Consider the following 23,953-nt stretch of genomic DNA (forward strand, 5'->3'; position numbering starts at 1 on the left):
TTAATATCATATATAGTTAACTAAATATGATATACAGTTAATTTACCACTGTACAAGGTTAAATAAATATAGTACATAGTTAATTTACTATTGTACATAGTTACATATATATGATACACACTTAATTTATCATTGCACATAATTAAATTGTCACTATACATAATTAAATTAATATGATACATAGTTAATTTGCTATTGTACATAGTTAAATTAGCATGGTACATAATTAAGTTGTCACTATATCCTTCAGTAGCTCCTCGATGTATTCCCCTAGACTCCTTCAGCCCTATGAGCCTCAAATATCTAGTTTTATCGCCGACCAAATTCTTCTCGGCTATCTTCTCTAACTCCTTCAATGATTGGGTTACATTGAGGATGTCATCTACCATTTGGAATAGCAATCTCATACACCTAGCATATCGCCGCAGCAGTTCAATCTGATTGTTGGAGCCTCCATCAATAATCTCTCCTATGACTGTCGAGGCCTCTAGTAGGAAGGCGGTCTTATGGAGGTGGATGAATTTGAGCAGATTGAGGCCAAAGGGGACTACCAGCCTCATGGACTTGATGTCCACCATTTGGTCGACGACCAACCCCTTAGGCCTGAAGGAGCGGGATAGCCCCCACGAATAATCTCTCCAATGACTGCCAAGGTCTCTAGCAGAAAGACAATCTTGTGAAGGTGAATGAATTTGAGCTGATCGAGATCAAAGGGGACTACCAGCCTCATGGACTTAATGTCCACCATCTGGCTGGTGACTAACCCCTCGAGCCTGATGGAGCAGAAGAGCTTAGCGACCATGTGAGTAGGTGGAATGGTGTTGTTGGCTAGGTAGGAGGCAGGGTCGAGGTGGTCGAAGGCAAAGCCGAGGAGGGCATCACCGGTGAGGATGGTGACGGTTTATAATTAATTTACCATTGCACATAATTAACTAACTAATTAACATGGTATATAGTTATTTGACCACTGCATACAATTAAATAAATATAGTACACAGTTAATTTATCATTGCATATAGATAAATAAACATGATACATAGCTAATTTGTCATTATATATAGTTAGCTGGCTACTATATACAGTTAAATTGATATGGTATACAGTTAATTTATTACTATATATAATTAACTTACCACTGCGTACAGTTAAATAAATATGAAATACAATTAACTGACCACTACATATAGTTAAATTAATATGATATACAGTTAATTTACTATTGCATATGGTTAAATTAATATGATATATAATTAATTTATCACTGTACATAATTAATTTACTACTGCACATAATTAATTTATCATTATATAGTTAATTTGCTTTTCTTATTAATTTATCCTGTTTAGATATTTTTTGTTTAGAAAGAAAATATGTTATTGAATTGAGGATATTTTTATCTCATGAGGAATAAAAATTAAAATTTTATTAAAAATAGATCGAAAGTTATACAAAAAGCCGATGGGACTTAAAAGTTGAAGTCGGGTCCATAAATGGACTGGACATTAAAATCTTTTTTTTTTTATTTACTCATCGCAACTGTATTGGAGATTGCCTTGGGCTTTCTGAGTCCAGGCCCATCACAAGTTCATAATACCTCCATCCAGCCCAATCTAATAAGCAAGTTGGGCAAGCAAGTCCGAGTTGGACCAATCCAAGTTGCAACCCACGAGGGATGCAACCACTTTACTGGCCTGATTCCAATAGGGTGCTCGCCTGTCTCATCATCCACATCTCAAGCAGATCAAAGCATTCGACGCAGAGAAGAAATAGTAAAAATAATTTAGATAGGTTGTCGCCATGGATCAAAGACCGTTCTACATCTGATGGCTATTTTCACTTGCGACGTTGTAGTTCCATTCCCTCCCCACCCAGCCTATCCATCGAACCCACCCACAAACAACTTGGAGAACGAGTCCATCGGTCGCGCCGAGAGCGCCACCGACGCCTGCACCTCCCCCTCCTCCCTGCCAGCGACCAGCACCACCTCCCCGTCGTGGTTCATCGACACCAGCTCCACCCTCGCCGGCCTCCCCCACCCGAAGTCCGTCTCGTAAACCCGGAACCTCGGCGAGCCCACCACGATCACCGAACTCGCCCGCGGCATCCTCTTGTACTCCTCCACCGACTCCTCGTACTCCCTCAGCGGCTCCCCCACGCCCGCCCGGACAGCCAGCCGGATCCTCTCGCACGCCAAAGCGAGCCCGCCGGGCGCCAAGAGCTCCGACGCCGTGGCCTGCGCGAAGCACCCGCGGATGCAGTTCCCGGCGTAGGCCTCGTCGAGGGGGGGGTCGAGGCGCGCGCGGCAGTCGGCAGCCAAGCCGAGGGTGGTGGCCGCGTCGCCGGCGAGGGCTTTGGCGCGCGCGATGCAGAGCCAGGCGTGGGCGGAGATGGCCACGAAGGTGGAAGGGGTCGTGATGGGGCAGTGGCTGACGTCTGTGCTTTGAGGGACGGCTCGTTGCTTCAGGGATTGGATGAAAGCGGGGGCGAGGGTGAACGTCCTTCGCCTGTGATGGAAGCGGTCTTCGAGAAAAGAAACAATTGGGCCCGCAATCTTCTCGTCATGCCAGCATAATTATTCACGTCAGCGATACAAAACATAATCCTAATAAAATCAAGAATATTGAGACTCAAGGCAGCAAATCCCAGCCCGCGGGAACGAACAGAAAAAGAAGAGGAGAAATCATTACATGGAGTGGACCTGCATAAATCCCAGGGCACGTGCATGACGGATAACTCCCGGAACCGGGCACGTGCACGTGCCCTTAAATTGTTTACATACAAAGAGATTAGTATAGCAAGTGACCATTGGACAGATCCAGCGAACATGAACCATCTTATAATTAAACGATATTTGTTATTTTATAGCTCAAGTAATTACCAGAATCATTTTAATTCCATACTCATGGGCTCCATTATATATTTTAACTAAGCGAAAACCCGCTCCAAGCCTCCCACAGTCCCGCATGTCAAACTTATTTACTAAATAGATTAGGTTATCCCACTCGTTATCAAACCATGATAAGCAAATTCAAAATGGCATTAATAGGTAAGTTTTATTATATACATTAATCAACTAAATTTAAATTTATTTACTAAATAGGTTAGATTCAGACTGAAAATACTGTTTGTTTAATTCATTTCAACCTATTTAATAATTAAATCAAAATGGCCCGATTACAAGTAGGTTCGTTAGAGACTTGTTTAATCTGCTAACCTATTTAATACCTGTTTTAATTGTTATTATTGATTGATTCATGTTGCATTAATGGGTTGTTAGATTAAATAGGTTATGCTGATTGGATCAGTTTGATTTTGATTTCTCTAATAAATAGATTAGATTTGATCTTTAATTTGTAGTTTATTTAATAAACAGGTCGCATATGGGATGACAAGTCTCAACGGGCTGCAACTTGATCCACCGCGGCTCCTAATATCTTGCCTTGAAAGATATTAAGAAAATATCATTTCATGCTCCACTTTATTTTTTCCGATAATTACAAAACTTACTCTTTCAAAGATGGGATGCCTCACAACTTCACAACTTATCTTACAGCGTCCAAGATTCCTTTTGGATGGACGCCTTATCCCTGGTTCATGATTCCGTTATTGGTTCTCCACTTTATTTTTTCTTTTTTTAGTAATATAGAGAAAAAAAATTATAGTAAAGAAACATCAAGCAAAGAGTCCCTCTAGCATCAACTTCCAATAAAAAAAATAAAATCAGGATGAAAAGTAGAGATATCAATATGATGAATATTAATACTAATCTCAGCCAGCCAATCGATTGTAAAGTTCACTCGCACAAACACATGAACTACTTTAAAGTTCTGGAATAAAGAAACAGTGGTGGAGCTCATTAAGCATATGCTAAATCATAGACAAAAATGATTATCACTTGATCTGCTCAACAACTTTTGCCAAATCAACTTCCAGAATGAGCTTGGGATGGTGAAAAGTAGAGGCCACTTACTTTATTTTTTTTTTTTTTGGAAGTCATAGAATAATCTCGAATCTGTTTATTGTTGCAATTATATTATCTAGATATTATACCAGCAAGCAACAAACCTAGAAGTTTTTACAACATTAAATAAGGTTGTGAGAAAAATGATCCTATAATAGGTCTGATGCAAGGAGTATTAAGTGCGAACCTGGCCATAAATCAAACAATGATTCCGGTCTTAGAAAATGAGCTTGTCAAATACAAAGCCAATTAGCTATTGGCTCTTGGTTTCAGTGCAGTTTTGTATTAATCCCTTGTCAACGTTTACAAATTAGTTATATAGTTTCTCATACATAATTTATCTTTTTCTCCCAAAAAATTTATATCATATTTTTTATTTATCTGTAATCCTTTATTTTAAATATCATCATTCATTGTATAAACTAAATCAGCGATGCACATCGATCAGATTAGATAGAGTTAAAAGTGGATCCAAAATCATGAATTCAATCTCAACTTATTCTCAATTTTTGGAACCAAAAACAAATCATACAATATTGGAGCCAACTTATTCATTTTGATTTTTCAACCACCCATTTTTAAAAAAATGGATTATTGATTTGTTTTATAACACGTATTATAAATATACAAAAAATATGCAAAGTGATTAATAATATATTTAAATGAGGGTACCTCTCTCTCTCTCTCTCTCTCTCTCTCTATATATATATATATATATATATATATATATATATATATATATATATATGTATGTATGTATGTATGTATATGTATGATGTAATGTGTTACAACCTATAACAAACTATAAAAATTATCATCACAAACTATAACTCTGTCTATAAGATTAGTTATAAACTATAAACATGGTTTATAATGCATGTACTCAAAATATGACAACGGCTAATAAATATAAAATTTTTTCTGGGAATTTGGGTCGACAATATATATTTAATAATAGATAAATAGACTATTCTTTTCAGTGGGAAGCACCAGTAGAATTTTCCAGTCTGATGGCACCCTGCGACAAGTATCGTTAGAATATTCCAGTTTTCATCCATATATCTGACTCACCTTGGGCAGCGCGGGCGCCATCCGTCTCAAGAGCAGCCGGGCGATGTCGTCGCCGGTCCGGTGTCTTATAATGGCTCGATCATGCAGCGGCGTGGGACCCGGCGGATCCCCACGCCCTCTGCACGCCGCTGCCCACGACTCAACGAATCGCCAGATCCCCTTCCCGTCCGTCACCGCGTGGTGGACGGCCAGCCCAACCGCCACCCCTCCGCCGGCGAACTCCGTCACCTGGACTGCGAGCACCGGGGCCGGCAGCTCACGGACGCCGCCGAGGTCCGGTACGAGCTGGAGGAAAGACTCAAGGTCGTGGGTCTCGTCCTCGGCGAGGCGGCGGATGTCGAGGTCCGACTCGGCCTCGAGGAAGGAGACGGCGGGGGCGGCGGAGGTGGAGCAGTCGATGACGGCGTCGCCGTAGGCGGGGAGGTAGGTGAGGTTACCGGCGAAGGGGTGGAAGAGGGGGAGGGTTCGGGAGAGGGAGGACTTAAGGGAGTCGACGATGGAGGCGTAGGGGAGGGCGGCGTCGGGGTAGAGGAAGAGCCGTTGGATCGGGGGGACGACGACCCATAAGGTATCAAAGAAGGAGAGCCGCACGGTGTCCCCCGGAGGAGGAGAAGGACCTGGAGGGAGAGGGACGCGGGACGCGTTAAGGATTCGGACGCAAGGCATCCTTGGAGACGTCGGGACGAGGGAGTCCTGGAGGAGGTCGGCAAGGGACTTCTTCACGGAGGTAAGGGGCAAAATGTTTGTTTTAGGTGGTCCTGGAAGCAATGATACCTTTAAACGACGACTTCTTCTTCTTCTTCTTCTTCTTCTTCTTTTTGGTGGCGTGTGTGGAAGACGACATTTACATTTTGTTTTTGCCCGCGGTAATTAATTTTCTTATTTAACTTTGATTATGATTTTATAGATTAAAAATAATAATAATAAAATGAAGGCCCATAAAAGTTAACACTACTAATTTTTTACACGCTGTCGCGGTCATGCTACGGTCACCAGCGACGGATTAGAATTACATACATACATCGATACGCACATCTTCAAGGTTTGCCATGTATTTATTTGTTTGTTGATTTTGGTATGATTGACATGCATGTTTGGCCGACGGACCGGTTAAATCGAGAATCGGTTGCATCCGGTCCGATAAATAAAAAACACAGAGTTAGAAATGGTTAAAACTTGATCAATTAAATTCTTTCTCTTCCCCACCTCGCTCTCGCTCGATCAAAGAAGAAGAAGAAAAGATAAGCTGTAGTACCCAATCCCATGTAAAATCCCTTGCATGATTTTTAAAGCATAAAAAAAAAAAAATGAAGAAGACTCTCATGAAGAGGCTTCTCCTTCCTCCCGACCGACTCCCAATTAGAGTCAAAATCCATCCTGAGGAGGAATTTTCATTTTTAAAGCACCAAAAAAAATAAAAATAAAAAATAAAAATGAATAAGAATCTCATGAGAAGTCTTCTCCTTCCTTCCGATCGATTCTCAAGTAAAGTCAAAATCCATTCTGAGGAGGAGTGAAACTCTTCCCCACCAGCCCTATTTAAAGAGAAGAAGCCTTCTCTCTTCTTCCCCACCAAAAAATCGAGAGCAATCGGCGAGGATCGTCGGAGATTTTTTGCGAAAGCCCTTTACCGTGCTTGCCTTGATTTCTTGCCGTAGCAGTCACCGAAACTCGAGATAAACTCCAGCTCCTCTTTCTCTCTTCCTCTCCTTCCTTCCCTTATCGGTGCATACAGCCGCCAACCATCCGATTTGCTGAAACATAGAAGGGCAAAACCCCTCTATTTTGCCCTTCTTTTTTTGGCTTTTTCCGACACCGGTGGTCACCGCCGATGTCGATTTGGCCTCTCCGAGTTGCTCCATTATAGCCCCAGTGGCCATCGGCCATCGATCGGCAGTTATGCTCTTCGATCTGAGAAACAAGAAGGGGGACCTCACGGTCTCCTGTTCTGTCAAAGAAAACCTATGGGAAGAAGAAGAAGAAAGAAAAGAAAAAAAAGAAAACATAGAGTTTTTCTGTCTTCTCCCTCTCCCTTTAGTTTGAAAACCCTACTTTCTCTCTCTAAAAGTATCTCTTTTTGATTTTGTGGATCTTAGAAAAATCTTCTAATAGCCTTTTGAGATTCTAAGAAAGGGAATCTTGACCATCGACCATCAGATAGTGGGCTTAAGAAGATTTAGTATTTTATTTTGAAGTAACTAAGATTTAGTTTAATAAAATAATAATTTTGGATATTAGGTTTTGAAAGATAAATTTATAAAATTATATGGATTTGTTGGAACGCATATGAGGTACATAATGCTCCACTTCTTTTAGATTTATCAGCATATTATAAAATATTTTTTATATTAAATTATGCATGATTTACAAATATGATACATGGTATTTTTGAATATGCTCCTTTCTGATTTATGAATGACCATATTAAGTTATGTTGATTGATTTCGATATCGTCTGGTTTATGAACTTTTTAAATTAATAAAATATAAAAAAATATTTTAAATTGAGAATATATTTTGACTCGCAGCTTGACTATATTTTGATATCCTACTAGTGGGGCGGTGAAACCCTTATGATTATTTTGATACCCTACCAGTAGAATGGTTAAATACTGGTACTCTGATACTCGATCAGTAAGAGTTATGCGCTGGTACTTTGATACCCTACCAGTAGGGCGCTTAAATACTGATATTTCGATATTCTAGTAGTAGGAGGTTATACGCTGGTATTTGGTTGGTTCATGGCTGTCGAGATGAAAGTGATATTTTCAAAGAAACTGATGAATAAAAATGAATTTGAAAATAAATTTTGGAAAGACTGAATCTGTATTGTTCTTATTTGACTAATACTGTATCTTTGCATTTTTGCATTTTGCACAGTTATTTTCGGTATATTATTATTACTGAATTTATTTAGCTAAAGTGTACATTGCTTACTGGACTGTTTAGCTCATTACTCTATTTTTACTATTTTTACATATTCAGAGATCTAGCTTAATTTGGGGATCTGATATGAGAGAGCGAATTAGAGGAAGATTTTGATATTTTATTTTAGATTAAAATTTATTAAGATTTGATATAAGATTATAAAATTTTATTTTGTAAGATATTTGATTTAGTTGTTTTGAAATAAAGTTGAATAATAATTATTTAAATTTTGTTCCATTGTGATACATTGATATCGTGATAAGATATCTTGAATGCTTATGGAGAGAGTTTCCTATAAATGTGCGTTGGTTGCCGCGACCTTCGGCTCGCTATCTCGGGTCGGTAGCATGACATAAGCTTCCAACATCTTGCCTCCATGTCCTCCTTATCTCCCCAGACTGGTATCCTAAGGCCGTTAGAATATTCCAGATTAATATTATTGATGGTAGATGTGAGGATCCAGACAGCCATATATTTAGCCTCATATACATTATATCTAGGAAGATCTTGAATACTCATACATACTAAGGAACTCAAATAATATCTTTCAACTAATCTTTTTTGGTGAGATTCTGGTTGTGACAAATTGTATCAATGTTGATCTAAATCATCTCATGTACATGAGGAGATATCATAACACGAATTTATTAGAGCTGGCTATAGACTGCTCATTGAATATGTTTGTATGGATTGACTCTTAACTTGGTGAGAATGTTAAAATTTAAACTGGGAGAGTATATGAGGACTCATATGAGAGTGTATTTAATCCTATATTGATTATTTACTAAGAAGACTTTTAATACCTATACAGACCAAAAAATCCAAATAATATCTTTTAGCTAATCTTTTCGAATGAAGTTCTAGATTGTTATACCAAATTACCACACCCCATTTGTGCCATGGGAACCTCCAAGGACACATCAAAGCACCACCAAATCCTATATACTCTCCCTCTTTCTCCCCCTGCTTAATGGATTTGGATTTGATGGCTCAATTGCAGAAGAAAATGTCAAAGAGAACGGAGATAAATAAGGCCAGCACTTGCTCCTCCTTTCCTCTACTTAGTGTTTCAAGTTGAGTGCCATTTTTTTTAATTTCTTTTCTTTTTGGAGCTCCTACAGGTATCAGGATCTAAAGCCAGGAAATGTAAGTTTTGATCCACAGGAAAATTTAAAAAAAATGATGTTAGACAAAAGATTGTATTTTTTTTATCTTTACTAATTTTTTCCTTCTCTTTATAATTTTTTTATTTTTTGAAAAATAAAAATATAATTATGATATGAGAATGTCTTGCTGATGTCACTGGTTAGATTGATGGACTCACAAATCGAACTACTTGCCGGTTCGTTGTTTTGTCTGATTTTAAACATGCCAGTTCTTTTTTACAGATATCTTGCCCATCTCCACAAACTGTTTTTAAATTTTTAGGGTTATATGCGGAAAATCCTGTTTCTATATTTGAACTTGAAATTCTTTTCTCCCACCCACCCCTTCTATCTCGCTCGCCGTCCCTCTCCATCTCTCTCCACACTCCCTTACAATTGCTACCTCTCTTAGTATCCTTTTCTCGGCTTGGAAAATAATGATCTATCTGGAGTTGGTGAGAGTTCAAATTTACTGTGTATGACTTGAGTTGCCAACTCCGAAAGGGCAAAAGTGGAGCCTCTCCTGAAGTTGGGCAAATGGAGTGGAGCGCAAGCCGCAACAAACGAAGCAATCAGGGTGGAGATGAAGTACGGTACTCAAAATTCGGGAGAGATAATTCAAGCGGAGTTCCATTATGTCCTTATTATCCTCATCTTGGTGGCATTCAAAAAGCATGGTGTGGACGTGAATTAGTTGGAACAAAAATACGAAAATTTGTTGGACCGGATCCATCTGGTGTCTTTTGGAAAGCCAACTTTATCCACTAGATTTTTTGCCCTGAAGTCAAATAATATGCAATAATATATAAATGCACCCGGTTGGGCAGCCGCCATCCCTTACTTCTTTAATACCAACTTGGATGACGGTATGGATAATAGAGGGAGCCTGGTGAAGCGTCCACTATCAGAGATCACAAATTCCATTGACTCTTTTGATATTACGTACTATTCCAATAGCCAAGTTGTGTGAAGTGTCGGAAGGGCTGGTCATGCATTAAGGATCCCGTGCCATCCCGCTAATTATGTTGGAGGGGAACCGGGAAAATTTTTGTTACTGCAATGATGTTATGTCAAATTTATAATAATTAAATTAAAAATTAAAAATTAATGAAACAGTATAATTTTTATCTTGAGAGTTCAATATATAAATTAAAATAAATAAATAAATAAATAAAAATTAATATTTTCATCTTAAAAGTTTAATATATAAATTAAAATAAATAAATAAATAAAAATAAATTTAATAATATTATATTAATTGAAAATGAGAGAAAAAATAAGAAAAAAAGGTGAGAGGAAGAATTCAAATATGGGACACGGGGGATAGAAGGTAGGGGTTCAAATCACTAAACTAATTAAAATTTTTTCTGTTTCATAAAAATTAAAAAAATATATATATAATTTTTTAAATAATATTTATATATTTGTAAAAATATGATATCAAAATTTGAAGATTCAATGCAGCCTTCAAATTAAAACGTGGCTTAACCTTTGAAATCCATAAAATGTAATGACAATCGATTAAATACAAATGTTCTTGTTGGACTGTGATGAATTTAATATGATATCGTTGTTTTGATATGACATTGTTGTTGCCACAAAATTTTTTCTGTCTTTAGCATTCTCGGCAGCCATTAATATTTTTTTATTTTTTTAAATGATGCTAAGCACATATCTCCTCCCCACCATATTTGAGCATAGCTGAAACCGATCCCGAGTCAGATGAGCACATTATCTTCTGCCCCACTTTAGCACACAATGGATCAGATACCGCACTTCATCCGCACCCGCACAGGTCGAGGAGGATAAATCCTCCTTGTTTAATCAAATTCCACGTGCTCGAATCTACGTTGCGTGGGATGGATGCCATGGTCCGTTCCATTGAGCTACCACCATGGTGGTAAAATCTTTTCCCTTTCGATGAGTGGTCCTCATTGTGAGTAGGATTGATCATAGGTCGGACTCAAACCTAAATTTTATTCAATATTAATAAAATTTTGAATCCGGTCTCGAATCTAAATTCTATTTATTTTACTCTATTTGACCGACTTGCATGTGGGAGTTCAATTTTCATTTGATTCCATACCATGGAGGTTGATTTTTTAGCATACGTTTCTTACAACTTAACTCTGAATAGTCAAATTTGAATCGATTCATCTTGACTTTGTTGCGCAACTTGGAATTCCACATGAATCTCAATTCTATATTGACTATGTGAGGCTTATCATCCTTTTTACTATGTTATATTGGATGTCGCGTGCCGGGCTCCAGTCAAAATGCATCATATCATTGTAGTAGATTTCTTAGCGTAGGAAGATGGCTAAATATTTGAATTTGAATGGATTTATTTTGATTCTGTAACATCATCTTGGAATTTGACATCAATGACGTCCTATTTTAGCTATTTAAGGCAGGGTTTTGGCATCATCTATTGATTTGTGTTCGTGATTGGTCCTCATGAAAAGACAATGGAACTTGGTCTTTTGATTGGCACGGATGCATCTTCCATGGAGAGGTCCCATGTCTGAAACACAAGATGGCAGCACCTTCAATACTGTTTTTTTGAAAGTAAAATTAGAAGTAAGGGCCAGTACAAATGTGGGACAGTACATGTAAATCTTTCTCTCTCTCTCTCTCTCTCTCTCTGTGTTGATGGAGATCTAACAACTTAATTTAAGAAAATTGTGCATTAATTTGCTCCGATGACTATACATCATGGAATTGGAACCAAGCATGACAAACATAAAATGGAAATGTGTGAGAACCACTACTAATCGCACTCGTGGAAATTGTGTTAAAAAAAAATAGGAGTATGCAGTAGACTTTGAGCACGCAAAAATACTATTTTCAAAAGAGATATTCATACAGTGGTTTACAAACAATTCTCTTATAGGATTTAACAAAGCCTTATGAAACTCTATATGATGAAAGAATAAATTTTGGAAAACCATATACTCATATTATTTATAAAGATTGAATAGTTATTTTTCAATAGTTATCTTTCTTTGAAACTGAAGAAATATATCTGTTCAAATAGACAGTTAATTTATAATAACTGTACATATCAATTAACTCATAATAATTGTTTTATTGTAAGAAAAGAATATTTTTGTGATGAAATTATTTGCGACGTAAATATTTTCATCGTCACTAATTATATTTACTATAAAAAATATAAATCATCATAAATAATAAAATATTTACGATGAAAATAATTTTTCATCGTAAAGAATTGTCTATCAGTGATGAAAAAAATATTCCATCGTAAATACATACTATTTGTGATGAATTTTTTTATCATAAATAATACATCATTTATTTTAATTTTAAATTTTTAAATATTTATGATAAAAATATTTTCATCATAAATAATTTAAGTATTTATGATGAAAAATATTTTTTCATCGGCAACAAGATTATTTCCAACGAAAATATTTTTGTTGTCAATATTTGAAAAAAATAAAAAATTTAAAATTATAGATTATTTGTGATAAAAATATTTTATCGTAAATAATCAAGTATTTACGATAAAAATTTTTTTTATCATAAATACTTGATTATCTATGAGAAAATATTTTCATTGTAAATAGTTAAAAAAATTAAAAATTTTAAAAAAATTAAAAATTATTCATTATTTATGATAAAAATTTTTCATCATAAATAAGTACTTTTTATGATGAAAAAAATTATCATAAATACTTGATTATTTACGATGAAAATATTTTCATCGTCAATAGTTAAAAAAATCAAAAATTAAAAAAAAAAATCAAAAGATGCTCATTATTTATGATGAAATTTTTTTATCATAAATAAATAGTTTTTACGATGAAAATAAAATTTTTATCATAAATACTCTATTATTTATGATAAAAATATTTTTAATTATCAATATTTAGAAAAAATAATAATTTAAAAAAATCAAAAATTATTTATTATTTATGATAAAAATTTTTCATCGTAAATAAATAATTTTTACGATGAAAATAAAATTTTCATCATAAATACTCGATAATTTATGATGAAAATATTTTCATCACTAATATTTAAAAAAATCAATAATTTTAAAAAATCATATTATTTATGATAAAAATTTTTCATCGTAAATAATCGAGTATTTATGATAAAAATTTTATTTTCATCATAAATATTTTTATTTATGATGAAAATATTTTTATCATGAATATATAAAAAAAATTTAAAATTTAAAAAAATTATAAAATTTAAAATTTTGATTTTGTGTAAAGCAATTGCATCTATTTTTTGTAGCAGCTGTATACATCTTTTGTCTTTTTACATGGTAAAGAAGCAAATGTGAGTTATAATCCAAACCGAACTTTTTGTATGAAAAAATCATATGAAAATGGATGATATTCATGAATTAGAATGAATAGATCCTTCTGGATGAAATGAGCTATACATTTATTTGCGACATAAAATTCATCTGTTCATCGCTGTCACTGTTACTAGTGATATGAATGAATCTTTTTGATAGAGTGTCTGCCTTAGCTACATGAAAGGAACCTCTTTTTATACAGGAACCATATAGTTAAGCAGCGCATTCTAGCATGCATGCAATATACGAACTTTGATGCTCACACAATTCCTGACTAATTTCTCAAGCTCGATCCTCATATACATGCAATATACAAGCTTCTAGACTTCTAACTTCTTATCCCTATCCTATTCTTTAAATCTCAATCTTGATGGATTTTTCTCGCGATCTCAGAATCGTTGTGATATTCTCATACTCCGACTTCCAGAATAAGGACTCCAAAAAGAAGATGAGCTCTTTGGAGATCGAAGATCTCAAATCTATCGATCTCCCACAGTGCCAATTCTATTGCAAAAGTCGAAGAGCTGTTCTTATAACAATTATTAGCGACGTAAATTAAACTTTTCATCATAGTTATATTTTTTATGTACTTAATTTTTTTTAAAAATCATAAATTAACTATTTATATAATTTTTTTTATTAATAAAAAATTAATTTTTTTAATAAAATTATTTTGAAAAATTTTTTTAGATCAAAAATTTTTTAGATTAAAGAAAATTAATTTTATTTTTCATCATAAATATTTTTTTAATATTATTTTTTATTAAATTCTTTGGATGAAAAATTTTTTTGATAGAAAAAATTTAAAATTAATTTTTTATAAAATTATTATTAGAAAGATATTTAATTATTAATGATGTAAAATGAATATTCATCACAAATAGTCTTTAAATTTTTTTTATGAAATTTTTTAAAAAAATATATTTGCAACATAAATTTATTTTTCATCGATAATTATTTTTTAAAAATATTATTTTAATTAATTTTTATGAATAAAAAATTTGTTAATAGAAAAAAAATTTTATTGGCAATGAAAAGATGTTTTCATCAAAAAAACTATTTTAAAAATAATTTTTTTTAATTTTTTTTGAGAAAAAAATGTTAGAGAAAAAAATAATTTTATTAAATAGTATTTATTAGCATCAGAAACTATATTTCCATCGCTAATAATCTTATTAATGATAAAATTTTTTTTCCATCATCAATAATTTATTTTTAGGTGAAATTTTTTTAGAAAAAATTTTTTTAGTGGAGAATTTTTTTGACAGAAATTATTAATGATAAAAATAATTTTTTATCATTAATAATATTATTAGCGATAAAAATTTTCATCGCTAATAATTTTGCGTTAATTGGATGTCAACTCGACGTCCCTTCACACGAAGCCCTCTTCCTTCTCCCCTCCCTCTCCCCTCTTCTAGCTCTCCCGTCTCCCCTCTCCTCTCTCCCACCAAGATCTCCCTCTCCCCTCTCCCTCTCCGAGCTCTCCCCCTCTCTTTTCCCGCTGGCAAGCACATCTCCACTGTCGTTGCCGTCGTTGCCGTTCGCACCGTTACCGTGGGCTTCTTCAATGCCGCCGTTGTCGTTCGCCGGAGGTAAGGGTTCTTCCCATCCTTTTTTTTGGTTGATCGGGCCACCAAGGGACGGAGGGGGTTGCGGGGTTGGGGGTGGGCGATCGAGGGCGACATGAGGGTGGGGGTTCGAGGGCGGAGGGGTTGCTGGGGTGGGCGGTCGGGGAGGTGACACGAGGGCAGGGAGGGAGTCGGGGGGCGGCCGGGGACGACACGAGGGCGGGGAGGGGGCCGGGGGTGATAAAGGGGCAGAGAGGGGGTCGGTCGGCAGAGGGGGTTGCAGGGTGGGGGTGGGCGGCCGGGGGCGACACTAGGACAGGGATGGGGTTGGGGGGCGACCGGTGGCGACACTGGGGTGGGGAGGGGGCCGTGGGCTGTCGGGGGTGACACAGGGTCGGGGAGGAGGTCGGCCAATGGAGGGGGTTGCAGGGGTGGGGGTGAGCGGCTGGTGGCGACACAGAGGTGGGGATGGGATCGGGGGGCGATCGGGGGCGATATGGGGGCGGGGATGGGGTCGGGGGGCGGTCGGGGGTGACACGAGGGTGGGGAGGGGGTCGTGGGCGGCTGGGGGCGACACGGGGCTGGGGAGGGGGTTGGCCGAGGAGGGGGTTGCAGGGGTGGGGGGGCGGCCGGGGGTGACACGGGGGCGAGGATAGGGTCGGGGGGCGGCCAGGGGCGACACGAAGGCAGGGAGGGGGCCGTGGGTGGTCGAGGACGACATGGGGCCGGGGAAAGGGTCGGTCGGAGAGGGGTGGGTGACGGCAGGGAGAGAGGAAGGAAAGAGAGAAACAAGGGAGAAAAAAATAAAAAAAAATTAATCAAATATTTTATTATTTGATTAATAAAAATAAAATCTAGATCACGATTCGAATTGGATCGAGATCGAGATCCAAGTCGAGATTTCAATTCGGGTTGGGATCTAGATCAGGATCCGAGTTAGAATCTGGATCGTGAGGGGTTGGAGAGGGTGGCAGCACCACGGGGGGTGGGTCGCGAGGGGTGGGTGATGGTGGCGGCACCACGAGAGCGAGGGTCGAGTCCGGACAGCACGGGATGGGTGACGGTGCTGGCACCATGGCCCGTGGGAGCGGAGGCCATGGGCGGCCGAGTCCGGAGATTTTTTAAGAAAAAATATTTAGAATAAAATTATTTTTAGATAAAAAATATTTTCAAAAAAAATAAAAATTATTTATTATTTTTAGGTAAAAAATATTTTAAAAAAATAAAAAACCATCGAGCTCTCGAGATTGGGTTTCGTGTTATTATTTTGCGTTAATATTATTGTGCATGCTCAACTATTTATAGTTTATTTTATATTTATTATATAATTTTTTTAGTGTTACTGCTAAAATTTATAAATTTTTTATTATTCTACTAGCACAATGCACATTGCTCCTGCTTATTACAATTTAATTATTTTATGTACTATTTTGTATACTTTTATTTATTATAATTAAGTATAAAAAATATTTTTATTTTAAAAAAAAGATTACTGAAATTTTTGATGAAAAAATTTCAATATAGAGTTACTCTTTTTTGATAAATTAGAAATTCATCTTTGAATGTATGTTCAAAGATGGTAGTTAAATTATATTGAGCCGTAGATTTTCGTTCAAGAGTCGATCTTGATGAGATTGGCTCTTGGATGTCTCGTATTTGAATTTTTTGAAAAAATAATAATCTTATTATTATTAATAATTGATATTTTATTTCATTATATGGTACTCAGCGGTTATCTATCCACGGTTCTCAGGATATATGGTGGATATTATTAGATGTATGTCCTAGAAGCCAATATGATTGACACATTGTAATTAATCTAGGGTATAATTTTATACTTAATATATTGATATGATCAATAAAAGGGTAAATTCTTTTCATTCAAGTGTAATGTATCCTTGAATCGTCCATAAAATTAGTTTCGATACATACTTTCAAGGTATTGAGAATTAGAAATATGTATTTAATTTCTAAAGACTTCCAGTCATAGGATCATCATGAGGATGGTGACAGATTCGGATAAACTGACGCACAAATCACTTCTTTCTGGATAGATGGATCTCTAATCTACAGTGTAGAGACACAGGACGACGAGTGCTGGTAGTTGTTAGAGAACAACTAACACTGAGCGTGACTATACGAGAGATCACTTGGATTTTTATTCAATCGTCAGTGATTGTCTCGATGCTCTAATTATGTAACTGATCTTTTGACTTGAGATGGTACTACTACTCGCAGTGAGGCTGCTGGAGTTTGATTGATACATAAATATGGATCTCAATGAGCCCTTATAATGGATATTGGCAATAGTTGGTCCACTGTAGGAGTAGGGTGTGCATCAAGATAGAATCTATCAACCTTGATAAAGAAGAGTAGTCCTATGAGATTTGAGAAGCTAAGTCCATGAATCTGTGGCCACAGTGGAGTGATTGATGGAAAAAAATTTTCATAGACATCACATTTGAACTTGAGCTAATTGAATCTATCATATGACTGATGTTGAGGTTTGATGATTTATCCATAATCTACCATCTAGTCGGGACTCATGATAGAGGGACTGAATCACATGTTAACTACACCTAGAGGTTCATTTCAATTCTACTGGGTGCTACTATATACTGCTAGGTGTCACTGGTGGATTGTGAGAGCTCACTAGGATTGTTCCAGATCGATAATCCTTCCTAAGTTAGAGTGAAATTATTCCGACCTATTGAAAAGAGTTTCAATGATATAATGAGATCATTGTATATCTCACTATCAGATAGAATTGAATCTATGGGGTCATACAACAAAGGGATTAGGCTTGGAATAAGAAATTGAGCTTATGAAGTGTCAATTGAATTTAGAGAAACTCATTGGGTTAATGGTAACCTTGCTAGCACATGGTTAAACCCAATTTCTCTTTCTGTTGAGATTACTTATTTGATAAGTTAATTTTAACTTAATTACCTACTACTTATCTACATGAATAAGATTCATGAGACTCCAATTATTGGGTATCTAAGATAATGGATCACATAAATTAAGGATGCAAGTCCCTTATGAATCTCCTTGATAGTTATTATGGGGCGCCACTTTAAATTGTTCAATTTGGACGTGTCCATTTATTAAAGGGTCTTTAGTTCTCATATGGGATGTCTCTTGGGGGCAAAATAGGTGTCTAATTATGGGTGCAAGGGCTCCATTAGTTGGGGTCAATAAGATTTCCTAATATAAGTTGGATAACTTAAGTTAATAGAAAATCCAATACAAGTAGGACTTATATTTTGAGATTGAATATGATTCAATCCTTGTGCCTATAAAAGGAGACCTCCCCTAAGGTCCTAAAGCAATTAAGGCCAGCTCCTCTCCATGCCCAAAGGAGCTCCCACACCCTCTCTTCCTCCCCCTTTCTCTTTTCCTTAGGCATTCCAACGCCATATCCCTTGGGACGCGAGTCCCAAGGATTCTCATGCCCAAGGTGTTGGGCATCCCACCAATTGCTGGTTACTAGTGTTTTGTGGCAACATAAAGCAAGGAGAAATGTTGAGAGAAAAGGAGAAGAAGAAGATCAAGAAGAAAGATCAAGTGTTGATCGCGATCCAGGCTTTATTCAGATTCAGCAGGCTGAATTTTGGAGAATCAAAATTCAGATTATAGAGGGCTGTTCTAGGCTGATCTCGAGTGGATACTTATAGAGACCAGATACTTGTGCGATTAACAAAGAGCCTCGTCTCTTCCAGATTCAGATTTGAAGAAAGGGATTGCGAAAAAGGTATGTGATTTGATCACAATTTAAATTTCAGCATATGAAATTGATCCATATGGTTTTATATTTTTATGCATGCAAAATTTAGATTAAAATTATTTTAATCTTATTCTTCACTATGGTATTTAAAAAATTAAATTTTTGAAACACATATGCATGCTTGAAACCCCAAATTCCAACAGTGGTATTAGAGCCACGGGTTTTCATATGCTGAATTTTGATATACATATTTTTGAAAAAAATTTAAAATTAATTTTTTTCTTAATACATAAGATGTATGGATGGATCTTTAAATCTGAAATCTAATTTTGGATTTAGTTTTAGAACATATAGTTGATATGTTGTTGCATGCATAGATCTGAATTTTGATCTAGAAAGAGTTCTAGTTAACGTTCATGTGAAATATAGATACATGCATAAAATCTGAAATTTTTTTATGATCTAAATTTTGATTCATATATGTGATATATGATTACATATTTAGATCATAAATTTATTTTTAATCTTATTTATGACTAGTATATGAGATATATGATATTATGCTTAGATCTAAAATTTTGTTTAGATATAATTATATATGCATATATATATATGATATATGTTTGTATGTTAAAATCTAAAAATTATTTTTATATTTTAAAACTTACTTTAATCAAAAAATTTAGATCTGAAATATGATTTTAAAATCTAAAATTTATATTTGTGCATGAGAGTTTTGGTCATGAAAAAATAAAAAAAATTAGGTCATGTAATAGGATTACATCTAAGATTTTTGATTTGAGTCATCTGGGTCTAATTCGATTAAGTAATTGGTTAAACCGAGTCAAGTATTGAATTAAATTAGATCAATTAAGTTAATGATCATACAATTATTGTTGATCAAATCGATTGAGTCTCATATATAGAATCGATTAACCTAAGGACCTAATTTGGCTCATTGATTTGAGCCCGATATGTTTGAGTTAACCAATTCTAATCAATCGATCTATTAGTGTCTAATATAAGTTAATGAGACGTGGTTATTTAATTGGTTTCGTTAGTCGGCCTAACCAATTCATTGGTGTCTAAGGAAGGCAATGGAGGGACCCCCATCGTTCTCCACTTACCTGATCAATTTGGAAGATTGGGTCTTGAATTAGGTTGCTTAGCATTTTGGTTTAGCCCATGCCAGTTAGATCAGTCATATGATGATTGATTAGATGAGATCTAAACCCAAACCTCCCCACAAATATTAAGTTCATACGTCTTCCACCGTTGTAGATGTGCGGATGTGTTATAGATGTTTATTGTTCTCGACTGACACAGTAGTTTAGTTGCATCGGAAACACGCATCCATTCTATTAGCAAAGAGTTGCTCCAGGGTAAGGATGGGGTTGGGCCCAATAACTGTTAGGTGAGGGATCCAATGACGGCCTTGCACCTGCTTGTGAATGATGGATCAGGCTTAACTAAGAAGTGTGGGCAATAACTGTTAGGTGAGCCCACATGACTTAGAGACCAAGTAGCTACAACATGCTTAGTGAAGCATCTGGACAAAGAGTTGTCCATGTATCGGTGTGCATGTTACCAATAACTGTTAGGTGAGGTGCATGTCATCAGTAGAACCGCAGCACTCACTAGGAATCCTTTATCGCGTTAGGATTTTCATTTTCTTTCAGAAGAGTGGAGGGATCCGAAAAATTAGTGGGAGCCTTTATTTACATCTTAAAACCCCTAAAAGTAAATTAAAATATTAAGTATAAAAGTCTAACTTGAATCTTTACTCTCGCAGCTAAACCATCATGTCAGCCTCAAACTCTCGAGCTCGCATCCTTGAAACCAATCGTTTGATCGGTAATAATTACAAAGACTGACTCAAAAATCTCAAGATTATCCTGACCTCAGAAAAGTTAAATCATGTTCTCGACCAGTATCCCGTTGTGTTGCCAAACCATCCTACTGCTGAGCAGAAAGCTGCTTTTGAGAAGTGGATGGATGAAGATAGTTGGGTTAAGTGCTATGTGCTGGCGTCTATGTCAAATGAGTTGCAAAGCTAGCACGAGCATATACCCACTGTCTGGGCCATGATTACCCACCTACAAGAGTTGTATGGTGAGCAGAGCCGTACTACGTGCTTCGAAATATCCAAGAGACTCTTCAACCTGAAGATGCGTGAAGGTTAGTCTGTCCATGAGCACTATATGACAGTAATCAAGGACATTGAGGAGCTTGAGAAGCTCAGACTAGATATGCAAAAAGAATTATAGATAGATCTGATCGTTCAATCTCTTACCAGTTTATATAGTCAATTCATCATAAATTTTCATATGAACAAACTTGACTGCACTATTTTCAAACTTGTCAACATGTTGGTCACAACAGAGGGTACGTTGAAGAGTTCTAGGGGCTTTGTTCTTGCTGTGGAGCAGACTTCTTCCAAAAAAAAATTTGTTGGAAGAAAGAAGGCTAAATCCGCAAAGAAGCAGAAGAAAGAGAGCAAATCGAAGAAGGATGGTCCAAAGGCGACTGAGGCAAAGAAAAAGTGTTTCCACTGTCATGCTGAAGGCCACTAGAGGAGGAACTGTCTAAAATACCTGGAGAGCCTAAAGACCAAAAAGGATGATAAACCTTTCGAAGGTATGCTCGTAATTGAATCTAATCTTATGGTTTCTTCTACTTCTAGTTGGATATTGGATTCTGACTTGAGTGCTTATATGTGTACCTTAATACAGGATCTGATAGAAAGTAGGAGGTTGAAAAAAGGTGACATGATCCTTCGGATCGATAATGGAGTAAAGATTGCTGCAGAGGCCGTTGGCACTTATCCTTTTCGATTACCGTCTGGCGTTAGATTAGATTTGAAAGACTGTTATTATGTTTCTATAGCTAGTCAGAATTTAATTTATGTATCTGTGCTAGCACAGAAGGATTTTGAAATTAATTTCAATAAAGACTTTTGTTCCATTTATTTACGAAATAAATTGGTTGCATGAGGTTAGGATAAACAGACTGAAAAAAGATGGGATCCTTAGCTCTCTTAGCCTAGAGCCATATCCAGCTTATGAATCTTTCCTTCAAAGAAAGATGGCTAAGTTACCCTTTGTAGGATATGGGGAAAGGGCCACAGAGTTACTTGCCCTGGTACACACCGACGTGTGTGGACCATTTGATGTGTAGGCCAGGGATGGTTACACTTACTTCATTACTTTTATCAATGATTTGTCTAGATATGGATATTTTGTATCTAATGAAACACAAGTCTGAAGCCTTTAAAAATTTCAAAAAATTCAGGCATGGAGTAGAGAAGTAGGCGGGTAAACCCGTTAAGGTTCTTCGATCTGATCGAGGAGGTGAATATCTTAATCAAAAATTTTTGGGATATCTTAAGAACAATGGCATAGTCTCTCAGTGGACCCCTCCTGGAACACTTCAGCTCAACGGGGTATCCGAATGAAGAAATAGGACTCTATTGGATATGGTCCGATCCATGATGAGCTTCACTGATCTATCTTTATTTCTTTGAGAACTGCCTTGTTAACTGCCATTCACTTATTGAATAGGGTTCCTTCAAAGTCCGTTCCTACCACACCGTATGAGATATGATTCAGTAAGAAGCTGAGTCTGGGTTATCTTAAGACTTGGGGATGTCCGGCTTATGTCAAAAGATAGATAGCGAAAAAGTTGGAGGATAGATCTATTATAGCTCGCTTTATAGGGTACCCAAAAGAATTCATGGGATACTACTTGTACTTTCCACAAGACCACAATATGATTGTGAGTCAAAATATCATGTTCCTGAAAAAATAATTTATCCAAGATGACGGCAGTAGGAGGTTAGTGGAGCTCGAAGAGAAGATCTCTGAAGAGCCCAGAGCTATAGATCCTCAGGAACCTGTAATTCATGAGCTAGTAGTTGATGTTCCTCTACCACCTCGTAGATCTAGCAGGGTCTCCCAACCTCCTAAAAGGTACATGTGTAAGCTTACGAAGAAAGTGAAGGAAATATTCTTTATGAAAGATAGGGATCATACTGATGACCCTAATACCTTTGACGAGGCGATGTCTAACATCGATTTCGAGAAGTGGTTAGATGCAATGAAATCAGAAATTAACTCAATGCACTCGAACCAAGTCTGAACATTAATGGATCCACCTGAGGGCATTATACCTATTGGGTGTAAATAGATCTACAAAAGGAAGATGATGCCGATGGTAAGGTAGAGACCTATAAAGGTCGGCTTGTGGCTAAAGGTTATAGTCAGCGTGAATGCATTGACTATCAGAAAATCTTCTCGTCCGTAGCCATACTAAAATTCATCCACACTCTGCTTGCTGTTGCAGCTTATTACGATTATGAAATCTGACAGATGGATGTGAAAACTGCCTTCCTGAATGGATATCTTGAAGAAGATATCTATATGGAGCAGCCTATGAATTTCATGTCCGGTGATGGTGATCACAAAGTCTACAAGCTGCAAAGGTCCATATACAGATTAAAGCAGGCTTCTCGAAGTTGGAACCATCATTTTGATGAGGCAATCAAATCATTTGATTTCATCAAAAATGAAGAGAAACTTTGTGTAAACAAGAGGGTCAGTGGGAGTGTGATCACCTTTTTCGTATTATACGTGAATGATATTCTCTTTATTGGGAACGACATTCCCATACTGACCATGGTCAAAGATGGTTGTCCAAAGAATTCTTCATGAAAGACCTAAGGGAAGCATCCCTATATTCTCGAAATTAAGGTTTATAGGGATAGATCTAAATGGATACTTGACCTGTCACAAAAGCTGTACATAGAGAAGGTGCTGAAGATGTTTAGCATGAAAAACTCCAAGAGAGGTCTTTTACTTCTTAGGCATGGTATTCGTCTCTCCAGGATGATGTGTCCGACTATATCTGAGGAGATTCAGCGTATGAGTAGGATTCCTTATGCTTCAGTAATAGGAAGCCTCATGTATGTCATGCTATGTACTCGACCTGATATTGTCCTTCCTGTGAGTATCACGAGTAGGTATCAGTCGGATCCAGACGAAGAGTACTGGACAGCTGTGAAGAACATCCTTAAGTACTTAAGAAGAATTAAGGATCTGTTCTTGATCTTTGGAGGTGATTCTAAGTTGCGATTTTAGGATGTATTCTTGTTCGATTTACTAGAAAGGTTCTGAGTAATCGATCAATGGAGGCTGAGTGTGCTATGGATGTGTAGGATGAA

General features: G+C 36.6%; 1 protein-coding gene across 1 annotated transcript; it reads right to left on the reverse strand.

Annotated features, from left to right (window-relative positions):
• Nucleotides 1–1,518: 1,518 nt before the first annotated feature.
• On the reverse strand, nt 1,519–5,811 carry LOC105041787 (malonyl-coenzyme A:anthocyanin 3-O-glucoside-6''-O-malonyltransferase-like). Its single transcript, XM_010918815.4, has 2 exons — nt 5,033–5,811; nt 1,519–2,551 (listed from the first exon to the last, which is right to left on the reverse strand). The coding sequence occupies exons 1-2, from the start codon at nt 5,696–5,698 to the stop codon at nt 1,874–1,876; spliced, it is 1,344 nt and encodes a 447-aa protein (XP_010917117.1). The 5' UTR covers nt 5,699–5,811; the 3' UTR covers nt 1,519–1,873.
• Between the last annotated feature and the right edge of the window lie 18,142 nt (nt 5,812–23,953).

The sequence above is a fragment of the Elaeis guineensis genome, chromosome 3, assembly GCF_000442705.2.
Source record: "Elaeis guineensis isolate ETL-2024a chromosome 3, EG11, whole genome shotgun sequence".
Taxonomy (NCBI): domain Eukaryota; kingdom Viridiplantae; phylum Streptophyta; class Magnoliopsida; order Arecales; family Arecaceae; genus Elaeis; species Elaeis guineensis.